At 40.5% G+C, this 12,148-nt stretch overlaps 1 protein-coding gene across 11 annotated transcripts in view; it reads right to left on the minus strand.

Annotated features, from left to right (window-relative positions):
• The window catches only part of nlgn1 (neuroligin 1), a 265,801-nt gene extending 258,059 nt beyond the window's left edge, over positions 1 to 7,742 (minus strand). For 4 of the 11 annotated variants that reach the window (XM_085348822.1, XM_085348820.1, XM_085348819.1 and 1 more), the window contains exon 1: positions 7,205 to 7,556. In XM_085348822.1, coding sequence (XP_085204948.1) covers positions 7,205 to 7,310 — 106 coding nt within the window. In that variant the 5' untranslated portion in view covers positions 7,311 to 7,556. Of the gene's footprint in view, positions 1 to 2,711; positions 2,739 to 4,090; positions 4,120 to 6,399; positions 6,460 to 7,200 lie in introns of all 11 variants that reach the window. The other 7 variants (XM_085348823.1, XM_085348814.1, XM_085348817.1 and 4 more) reach the window with 7 other exon arrangements.
• Positions 7,743 to 12,148: the final 4,406 nt, after the last annotated feature.

The raw sequence follows: 12,148 nt of genomic DNA on the forward strand, positions 1-12,148 counted from the left end.
ACCTTTTTTGGGGTTTTAGTACAACTATGTTAAACTCTAAATTCTTCACAAGAAATTGGTCATAATCTAACATAATTGTCTTTTACTTTCAGTATTTTTGTTGTTTTTAACTCAATTTGAAAGTTTGGTTAGGCTGAGCTGGAAATGGCAAGCTCACCACATACTGAGTATGTGGTATAGACACAAACACATACAGACAGACACACAGACTAGAACACACTAACATAAGAAGAAATACCAGTGTGGAAAAGTTAAGCTGTGAGTGGAGGTGACAGAGGCCTTCAAGGGAAACCCAAACACAAGCAGGGCCATGCCTATTCCTGCCCATTTGTGTGTCTTTGTAGGCATGTGTGCATGCCACCTCCCAAAGGATCGTCCCTCAACAACTACAAAACTAGGACAAAGCCCAAGGAATAACAGGAAAAAAATAAGAGACAAAAGCAAGAGAAAAGGACATAAGAGGAAAGTGAGATGGTAAAGGGTGAAAAGGTCAAGACGGATAGAGACAGAGACAGACACAAGGGAAAAAGCCAACCTGTACAGAGGGAAACCAAGATGGATGGAAAGAGACACGAGAAGAACAAGGTAATGAGGGAAATGGGAAATTGTGGGAAAAAACAGTCAAACATTCACAATGTGTGAAGTTCACTGAATCTTGACGGAATTCGTATCTACAGCAGGACTTCTGTTCTAAACCCCTCTGGAGTGATAACAGCAGAAAGAAATTTTAGAACAATACAACTTGTTAAAATATTTTGAGAACTACTGGAGATATTAAACAGTGTGTACATGTCCTGGGATAGTAGATCAAGTTTGCAGTTTAATGTAAGAATGTAAGAAAGAAAAAGGGAATCAGAAAAGCAGACAAAACAGAGCCAACCCCACCACCCTAAGTGACACTGATTCTAGACCAAGACCGAATGCTGTGCATAGAAGTTACCTTGTTGAATTACACTGGCAGCATAAAAATGTAATTTTACAGTTTACCTATTGGGAATGATAACAGCAATATCCTCTTGTACAAAACAGTATTGTGCTGTTTACAGTATAAGACAGCCAGCTGTCTGGTTGCCTTTATACTGTTATCTTAGGTTTTTTTAGGATATCCGGATATCCAGTTTATTACGATAAAATATACATGTCCTCATCCTTAATCGGTTTCTTGTCTTTCTTAAACTATGACTTACAGTGTAGCTCAACATTTGCATGATATGACTTTTGCAGTAGGAGTTCCACAATGGTGGTTCATTTTTAGCTCAACCTCAACACTGTTCTCAAGCACAAAAACCCTAGAAATCACAAGGCACAATCACAACAATTGGAATCTAAACCTCAACTAACGTATTGCTGGGTTCCATCCAGTCTGGGGCCTTTAGCGTGGAGTTCACGTGTGCTCCCCAAGTCTGTGACGGGTCTCTCTGGGTACTTTGGCTTCCTCCCAACATCATGTGTGGGGTTCTGTTAGATTCTCAGATTCTAAACTTAATCATAGGTGTGAATCTGAGAGTGAATGGTTGTTTTTCTGTCTGTGTTAGCTCTGTGACAGACCGGTGATGTGTTCAGAGTGTAACAAGTCTCACGCTAGGACAGTTATAAGCTCCTGCCACCATGAATATAATAAGTGGAAGAAAGTTAACAGCACTTAGCAGTGGTGCCAATACTGTACCATCGCTGTTAGTAATAAAACATTATTTGTGTATTTGGGAACCAACTTTCCTATGAATTACAAAGCATGTGCAGCTAGTTTATTTTCTCACATGGTAAGCAAAGCGCTATGACCTTTTAAATAAAATGCTCTATTCAGAGTGCAAGTTGATCATTTAACATCAAGACAGCTTAAACTTGTACAAATTAGTATTGTCCAGATTCAAAACTGCCAATGCAAATTTTCAGTGCTTACAGCCCCATACATTTTCTTTCAGCAAATCTTTGGTCAGGCAGGAAAACTTTTACTCAACTTTGTCAGTAATAGCTAAAGTGTCATATGCAATGAGATGCATTTAAGGCACTGAAGCAGTAACAAAGTGACAGTCTCGCCACATGCTGTTAAAGAAACAACACCTTCAGTATTGTGACACAGTTCTGTGCTAATATTGTCAGCATGTGAGTTTAAGACATTTGTTCTTATGGATTGAAATGTAAAGATTTGTGTTAAATAATATTACCTTCACCGCATCTCATCTGCTTCCATATTGGCTTGTGCTTGTAGTCATGATGTCTTTTGACAACCCACACAGTTGAGTCAGCTCTGGCCTTATGTGAAGAGTAGTAAAAATATATAACAGGCAATAAGAAATGAAAAAAAAATTTTGTCCTGCAGTGTTTCCTTCAAACTGCAAACTGCATTATCTTATTTATTTTTTGTTTTGTTTCCTTGTTGTTTTTTCATTTTTGGAAATCATTAAAAAGTCTACAGATTTATCTTATTTATCAAAAAAGGTTTTTGTTTTTTTCCCCCCAGAGTTGGTATTGAGTGTGTTCTATGCAGCAAAAAGAGCATTTCCCCCAAACGTACTGAAGGCTTGGCCCTCCATAGCCATAAATACATCTGACTCATGCATCAGAATGAGTTTTACTTAACCCAAGTCTGAAATTCCATAATTGAATTTCAAGCCACTCATATTCATTTATTTCATTTTCAGAAATGAATTGTGAATGCATGCACAGAGAACGAAGACCAACCACAGAGCTGCTACCTCTGATCTCAACACAGAAACCATTATCCCAGCATGTGATAACTTAATGGTCATACTCCATCCCAGAGACATCAAAAAGCACTACTTTTAACCACAGAAGATTTCTTTGAACCTGTGTGACACAGGACAGTACAATAGTCCTTATGTGGACAAAGAGGCAAATCCCACAGCAATTACACTCTGCCTTCTTCACTTTCACCGCTGCTCTATTGTTTGGCTGCGTGTGTCCTGCATGCTCTTACTTTGTTTTTGTCTGTCTTTCTAATACTACCCCATATCTTCTTCTTTAACACAGTCATATGTCTTCATAGCTTTCCATCGCTAGCTTTCCTTCTAATCACCTCAGTCATACAGTTTTTCTTTGTTTTGTCCATTAAGAAGTCTTCCATGATGGTGTGGAGAACAGCCATTAACAAAAGCACATCAGAATTTCATGTTAGCTGAAGGTATAAGTGTTATACAAACTGTTACGGAACTAAAACCAAAAATAAACAGTGTATATGTTCCATGATGTGTTTTGTGCATCATAAGTTATCTACAGATCTGTCAGCAACCGTGTAGTTATTGATCAGTGGATGCTGAAGCATTTGGGAACGCTGTAAGATTGCCCTCCAAATTTTCACCTATGCAGATGAAATCCTAAGTTTCACATATTCACTATAATTCTGCAGGTGCACCTGATCATTTTCCTTTGGAAAAACTTGAGAGCTAAAATGTGCTTTTTATCACAAAATATTTGTAGTGTATTGCCTGTCAATATGTCACTTGTATGAAGACATTATAGTTGATTTTATTAATAATACCCCATTTCCACTTCCTATCCAAACATGTTATAAAATCCATCACTGTGGCTGCACACATCTAGCCATGAAATTACCTAGTCACTCACCATAATCTATCCACTCACCCCACACACCACTGAGTACACTGCACTACTGTGTCACTGATAATGACTCAAGTTCTAAAAGTATCCACTGAAATAGCTTTTGCCTCTTTAAAGTAAACCACCACCATCACTGCGGAACTGACATTAGACTCTAATGATGTACCAGAAAACATTATCTGATGCTGTAAAACTGATATCCCAGCCTGGACAGCATGGCTAGTAACTCAACAATGCACACTTTAATTGTAATATCTGAATATAGAAGCCATGCACATGTACTGAAGAACACCATCCCAATACATGTTCATGATTCCTGAGAAATGAAACGTGTGGTACATTTTAGTCATTTCTGCCTAGAAATATTCATCTGAAAAGTGCAGACTTCAATTGGATGTCCGTGGTTAGCATCAGTAGCAAGACACGATTTGGTGTTCAACCCAGGCTCAACTGCCCAGCACAGTCGTGCACAGAGAACTATTGCCACGTAAGAATGTCAACATTTAATGACACTATAAAGCCTTTTTTTTTCTTCAGTACCTTGGGTTTGAAAATTCTCATTATATTCAATTTAATTGCGAATAGATTTCAATATGGCTAACATTATGGGAAACCCATTCTTATGACAAACTATAGAAAAGGTATAGTTGGGGAAGATGTGTTTGGTTAACAATAAATAAAAAGTCAAATGTAAATCGCAGGCCAGTAGCAGAAGACGAAAAATGAGTGACCCTCCATCATTCAGACCTCAGTTTAGATGTTTATGCACAAAATGTAAATAGTGAAATTAAATCTTTAGAATAATGACTTCTTACAGATTACACTAGACAGTAAAATTACTTGAATTCCAACAGTTTCTTCCCATGTCACAGTGATTGAACTACATGAATACTGACTATCTACTTAGATGGATTGCTTGGATCGGCTGATATCCATGGCATCATCTCTTATCAAAATTGTTTTTTTCTTGTTTTGTTTTGGGGTTTTTTGCATAAAATGTTATTCGGGAAAACAAGTAAGCAATTGATGTACTAACATTTTCAGAATTGAGGCATACTGCTTTAGATAATGTATTGTTCTGAAAGATAATATAATTTTAAAACATGAAGTTGAGCACTTCAGTCTCTAAAAGTTACACTTAATTTACCAGTCAGAAGTGATGTCTCTAGGATGTAAGACTACTAAGTTCTGGTCGATAAATGTCACTTTTTAGTCTCTAAAAAATTGCTTCCGACCTGTGCCTTTTACGTAAGGCTAAAATTTCACTTTTATCAATTTTATAAATATAAAAAACAAAAAATATATTTAAAAAAAAACGTTTAATTCTATAGACCATAGAGTATTGTCTTAGGATCTGTATTCTTCATGTCACTTTTATTTAGGGCTTTTCCATGTATTGAATATCTAAATTAATGTGTCTTCTTGTATACTGTAAAATAATTATTGTTATTTTCAACTTTGTGCATAGTTACTAGGTGGCAAACTGCAGACACAGAAACAAACTCAAGGAAAGCAACTTCTCCTGTAACTAAGGGACATTTCTGCGATCTTGCTTTTCTTTTTCTGTGCAATACACTGTGTTTCACAGCTATTCTTCCTTTATTATCAAATCACAAAATCTTGTTTTCTGAATTATGATTTTTCCATGGTGTGTGAACATTAAATAAGCTTCTGTAATCTGTCAGTGCATTTCCTTTCAGTGTATTTGTATGTGTAACATGTTAGAGGCGAAGAAGAGCAGTGAATTTATAATGTGCACGTATCTATTTAGTACGAAAAAAGGAAATATACAATAAGCGATAATGCTGACTGCTGCCAAGACAATGACATTAACACCCAGAACTTATCAAGGACGCTGTCAGCACATCTCTCCCCCTCTCTCGCTTTTGCTCTCTCTGTCACTCACTCTGACTCAAAAATATCTATACAGAAAAAAAGTGCACACACAGCCAAGAAGGGAGAGGCTAAAAGAGAAAGACAGAGAGGAGGTGGAGGACATTATCTTGATGAAACAGCGCTTGATACAGTAGCCAGAGCCAACCAGAACATAGCTCTGCTTTCTTTTAATGGAGATTACACAGTCAAGGTCCAGCCTGAGCTCATCTTATTTAACACTGCATACAACTACATCATTGTGAGTGTGTGCATGTGTGTTTGTGACAGTGTGTATGATCTAATATGCTGCTATCTTGCGACACATCAGCCATAATTACTGCACACCTCCTGACCTATGATCTGGCAGCCAATCAAATCCCCCACTATTGCTGACCAACGCGAGCACACATGAGTACTGGGGATGTGGTGCAACACACCTCACATCAATCCACCATCACAAGGTCTGCAAATTACTTGTCTTATTCAGGGTTTTAGATGCAAGTATGTTGCTGTTATTACATTGAGTATATCAGAGGGTCTTTACAAGACCTGACAAATGACAAAAAAGTATTTCCTGATGTGCGCACTTATACTTTCTGAAATGCAGTAGCTGTGTTCAGTGAGAATACTGCTTCTGACATTTTCACTTTCTTCTTAATGTTTTTTAAATTGGCCCTAAATTCACTTTCAGGTAGTGTTTTAAAAGGCCCAGTCTCTTAATTGCAGCATTCTAAAAACCAGCAGAGTAAAGACTCTAATAACTTGTAGACCTTGATTTCACATCTCTCTCTCCATCTCAGTCTCTCTCGCTCAGTCTCTCTCTCTCTCTCTCTCTCACTCTCTCTCTCTCTCATGCTGTAACATATAGCTCTTCTTTTTTCTTCCTGTTTGCAGGGTGTTCTTCTTTCTGTGGCATTGTATAGGTTGGAGTCAGATCATACATACCTCCTTGTCTACATATTTTCTTGCCCGGTTTCCTGGCACATTCCTTGGATATTCTTTTGACTGTAAAATGAATAGAAAACTAAAGAATAACATGGAGCCCCTGGACGCGCAGTGCACACAGGAGCTGGCATGCACACGCACACATGAACACTCACGCAGCGCTGATTGACTGAAAAAGACTTGGAGAGGAAGGAAGGGAGAAATAAAGACAGGGGGAAAGAATGAATAACACCAGCTCAATCAGAGCAGTATTCACTCTATCAGTCGGCCAGCCAGCCAGTCATTCAGCCAGTCAGCCAAATCAATCGGTGATGATCATGACAACAACTGTCTTGTTTAATGAACTGTAGCCATTGTGGATGAGCACAATACGCTATGATGAGCTGCAGACATGAGAGTGGGGGGGGGGGGGCCTGCAGAGCAGGGCAAATAAAGAAATTAGAAAAAAGAGGAGCTGAGAGGAAAATCTGTTCAAAAAGTCTGAAAGAATGAATGTGGAAGAAAAAATATTGAGGCAGATGTGGAGTGAAATTAAAAGTATGCACACTGTTCTCTCTTTCACACGTCACTCTTGCACATTCATGTAGTATAAGAAATATCATGCACATTTAACATGCACAAGGTCATGCTTTCCCTTCTAATGACAGACATACAAGGACAGAAACAGAAATTCACTCTCACATAGTAACAACACACCCCAACAACACTTTTTTTTTCCTCTATCAGAAGGTTGTGGGTTTAATTCTCTCTGCCCCACCTCCCTCTGTACTCAGCCATCCTACCCTGGGCTTGCAGGCAAACTCACCATCCTCAGTGGGAACATAGATGTTAAGATAGAGGCAGTCCTCGCTCTGGTCCTGGACGTAGGTAGACACCACATCGATGCTGTTGGTAAACCACACTGGCAGCATGACATCTGGCAGACGGCCCTCGACGATGCTCTGGGGACACACTGGGGCAAAGTGTGTGGCATTGCGAATGTCAGGCCATGGTGCCGCTGGCTCAGGTGGCTGAAAGCGGCGCTCACCAGTAGGTGGAGCGGCATATGGAACGCCCAGAAATTGTATGACAGGACCCAGGATCTCATTGTTCAGCTCCTTCTTGATACCACGAAGCTTGCCATTGGCTGTGGTTACTATTGGGTCATTCTCATCAAGTTTCTGAGCTAACACAACAGCTGGACATGCCTGCAGAAGCAGCAATCCCAGCCATATTAGAGTGGATACCCACCAGCCAGCCTTTAAGGAACCTTCTAGACCTACATATCCCATGCTTCTGCTCCCACATGTAGCACTCTGAAGTAGCCGACATCCAATCCTCGAATGCTGCCTCCACTCGAACATGGCTGCTGTCCCACGTTTTACACTTGGTTGCTTTCTCTGTTTTTGGCCAGTTCTTGCTCGTGAAACAAACTACTTATTTCCTTTTTCTCACTTATACCATGCAGATGCAAACACAAACACAATCACAAAACTGACATTCATACAAAAGTAAGGTATAAGGAAATTGGTAACTCCGGAGCAAATGAGGGTTGTGGATGCTAATGATCCGTTTTAAAACCAAAGCACTGCAAAGCATCCAGTAGAACTGTAGCAGCCATCAGTTTCCTCCAAATTGGTGAAAGAAAATCTGTGAAATATTCCTCACAGTATGGAAATATATTCCTCAAAAAGGTCCTGTAAACAATCACTGGACTGAAGAAGAAAACACTGAAGATTTCATCTTTAGGCACCACTTCTCAGGAGATAGACAAGCCAGTCAGTGGTGATGGTTTCCATATTGCCATGTACAGCGGCAGAAGCAGCGATTGCGGTGCAGTGGGTCTAGTAGGTACTTGTACTGTGAAGAGTCAAGTCCAAAGTTGGTCCCCTGCAACACAGTAAACACACCTTTAGCATTCACACTAAGAAGGCAATGACCATTTTTAACCAGTACCATTTTAAATGTACAAAATTATTTTTCTTACTTCACAGCATTGTAGACATGCCATTTAATTTGTCTCATACCCATATGCACGGATGGTTACATGAGATAACATTCCTCAGCAACACACAAGGTATCAATCAGCATGCATGGCAACAAATTATAATGTAGAGTTTAATTGTATACACTACTGACTGTGTGACACTCCATCCCACCGAGAGGGGCTGATATTTAGACAGACCTTAACTTGGATCCCAGCAGCAACAAGGCTTACAGTCAAAGCCACAGGTCATTTCAATGAAAGTGGATATTGTGACATCATTAGTGCCAGTGTACCACATGTTATGGAGAGGCAAAATTTGGAGATGGTAAATGGGTATGTAGCAAGGAACTTCATACAGGTGGCTACAGTTTGTGTCATGTCACAGACCTTGTATTAACATTCCCCAGAAACTTTGCCTGTTTTACCATTCTCCCAGTAAGTCTGTCTAATGAGATATATGGTAGTAACACAAATTAATTCCAGCTGAAACAAGGTAACACACAATTTTTACTTCACCCTTTACGCCACTATGTGTTTGTGTGTGTGCATGAAATTGTCGAACATGAAGGTATGTCCTTCACACTATGTGGTTTTCTACCTTTCCCACACTTCTTAGTAGTCACTGTTCCATCTGGATGAGCTCACCTTCAATTTCATACACTGAGGTAATCCTGTTTAACTGCACACACACAGCAAACTGTCAAACTAGCTAAAATTAACACAGAACTGCATTTTCACTAAAACACTAACATGTTATACTCCTAAAAGTTTATGTGTATATCTGTATATGAAAGACTGATTGATCATGCAAGCAAGTACAACTGTGATTAACGGAAGAAACACGACAATGAGGGAAGACTAGAACCTGAACCTAAGTGTCCATACACAAACAGGAAATCTAAGGAGGCTAAGTTGACTGATGCACAATCCTACATATTACAGTTTTTCTCGATTGCCTAAACACTATAACCAGGCCTCTAAACTAAAATTTCAAAACCGTAACGCTATTGTTCAAAAAGCTCACCCATTTCCCTGAACTATAAACACTATTCCCTGCTTTGACACATGACTCAAATTTGGTGAACTGTTACTGCAAAACTCTACACACAAATCCCTACATTTTACAGTGCTTACACCATGTAGTCATTTAGAAAGCACTAGCATGCAATAATGTTAACTTAAGTCAGCATAGCTTGAGCTCAATTAGCACACAATTAACCAGGTGGAAACACTAGGAGTCAAAATTTAGCACACACCAATCAGAACCTGCGATGGATAGATAAAAGGGCCAAAGTCAGCTCATTCAGGTTTGAAACAATGGATCCAAAGAGATGCAAAGGAAGAGGACGTGGTGGAGAAAGAGGATGTGTTGAAGGAGGAGGACGTGGTGGAGGAAGAGGACATGGTGAAAGAGGAGGACGTGGTGAAAGAGGAGGACGTGGTGGAAGAGGAGGAGGAGGTGGTCTAGGACAACAGGAAGGTGGTGGAGGAGGAGGAGGACGTGGTGAAGGAGGAGGACGTGGTGGAGGAAGAGGACATGGTGAAAGAGGAGGACGTAGTGGAAGAGGAGGAGGAGGTGGTCTAGGACAACAGGAAGGTGGTGGAGGAGGAGGGAGAGGTGGAGGAGAAGGAGGACGTGGTGAAGGAGGTGGAGGTGGAGAACGACGGCGACAAGGAAGGGGAAGAGCAAGGGCAAGAAGACAGTCAGTCTCGGATGAAATTTTAACTTTAGTTGACCATGTCCTTGTCCATGGGATGACTATGAGGGAGGCTGGGCAACGAGTACAACCGAATTTGAGTCGCTTCACTGTTGTCTCCATCATCAGAACCTTCAGGGAGGAAAACAGGTAGGTGTACTTGCAGTAAGACTGCTTTGTACAGTAACGTTTAAGTTACTGAACTTATGTGTCTTGAGTATGTTTCCATTATTTGCCTGTAAAATGAATGTGTGACAGTTACAGTAATGAGTGCTTCTATTTTTGTAGGACACAGAGACGACCACCTGGTGGAGGCAGGTTAAGGCTTTTGTCGGAGGAGCAAGAGAGGGAACTTGTAAACATGGTAATTGCAAATAATGTAATCCGCCTGCAAGAGATTCAAAGGAGAGTGATTGAGGATGATCATCTTTTTCGAGGCATAAATGCCATCAGCCTCTCCACAATTGACCGCATCCTCCGAAAGAATCAATTCCGGATGAAACAGGCATACCGAGTCCCTTTCGAACGAAACTCTGACAGAGTGAAAAACCAACGTGTGGAATATGTTCAGGTATGAGTTTTGATACTGTATAAAGTATTGTGTACCATCACAGCATGGCAGTTTATGCTGCCATTTCAGCACTCTTGAACTGTGGTTCAGGGTACCGATTGACTCTACTGTGTTATGTGTTTTGCAGAGAATCTTTGAGATTGAAGGACGGCCTGTTCCCCATGAAATAATCTTTGTGGATGAGGCAGGTTTTAACCTGACCAAAAGAAGGAAAAGGGGGAGGAACATAATTGGCCATCGGGCTATTGTAAATGTCCCTGGTCAGCGTGGGGGGAATGTCACTATGTGCGCAGCCATCAGCCAACGAGGGGTACTCCACCGCCATGCCGTACTAGGACCCTATAACACTATGCTTCTCCTTGCTTTTCTTGATGGTTTAAGACAACATATGTTCCAGCTGGACTACAGGGAACCAGCACAGCCAGAGCAGCCTCACTACGTTGTTGTGTGGGATAACGTCAGCTTCCATCGCGCTGCTCTGGTTCGTGACTGGTTTACCAATAACCCAAGGTTTTCTAATATCTTTCTGCCTGCATACTCTCCCTTTCTAAACCCGATAGAGGAGTTATTTTCGGCATGGCGGTGGAAAGTGTATGACCGAGAACCTTATGTCCGTGTTCACCTCCTTCAGGCCATGGAAGAGGCCTGCCTAGACATATCAGTAGATGCATGCCAGGGGTGGATCAGGCATGCAAGAGGATTTTACCCCCGCTGCCTGGCTGGGGCCAATATAGCCTGTGATGTGGATGAGATTCTCTGGCCTGACCCAGACCAAAGACAAGATGCTGAGGTGGGATAATGTTTCTGGTGTGTGTTGTACTGTATAGTACATGAATGACAATGTGCCACTGTACATACATTGGTTGTGTCTTTTGTGTTTATCATGTGACAAGGGTTTTGAAGGGGAGAACCATAAGCAACCTATTTGTTTTGGAACTATTGTTTTGAATTAATTGTACCAGTGTGCAAAACTCTGTTGTGGTGTGTGTGTTTTTGAGGGCTTGTGTTTGATGTCTGAGGGCAAAGTTTGGTTTTTCAGCAGGAGTGAATAGTTTTGGGTGTAGAGCTTCATTTTGACCTGGAAATAGGATGTTTGGGAAATTGAGTGAGATGTTATGGATTTGTGTTTACAGTTGTGAGGATATGAGGCGTAGTTTCAAGAAATGTGTTTTAGCAATCGAGAAAAACTGTAATATCTGATAATATCTTACCCAGCCCCAGTTACTGTCACTATCCTGCAAGACTGAATATTTTGTTGAAAACATTGTGTTAGCATAATGCTTTTCTTTTCTTTTTTTTGAATACAGCTGATGCCCTCTCACTGTGTCAATGTATTTCTTCTATATCTCAATTTTGCTTTAATTCATCAGCTTAAGGAATAAAAACTCCTGAAAGGACCCACACCATTATGATGTCAAATGATGTGTAGTAGCTACAGTTAGGGTAATTGGTAATATGAAACTGTCTGTAAACGGGAATGCAAAAATGGGTGTCTATCTCTGTGTTAGCCCTGTG

Source organism: Diplotaxodon limnothrissa, linkage group LG23, assembly GCF_057381915.1.
Source record: "Diplotaxodon limnothrissa isolate DT_005_m linkage group LG23, D_limnothrissa_male_GT1.1, whole genome shotgun sequence".
NCBI lineage: Eukaryota > Metazoa > Chordata > Actinopteri > Cichliformes > Cichlidae > Diplotaxodon > Diplotaxodon limnothrissa.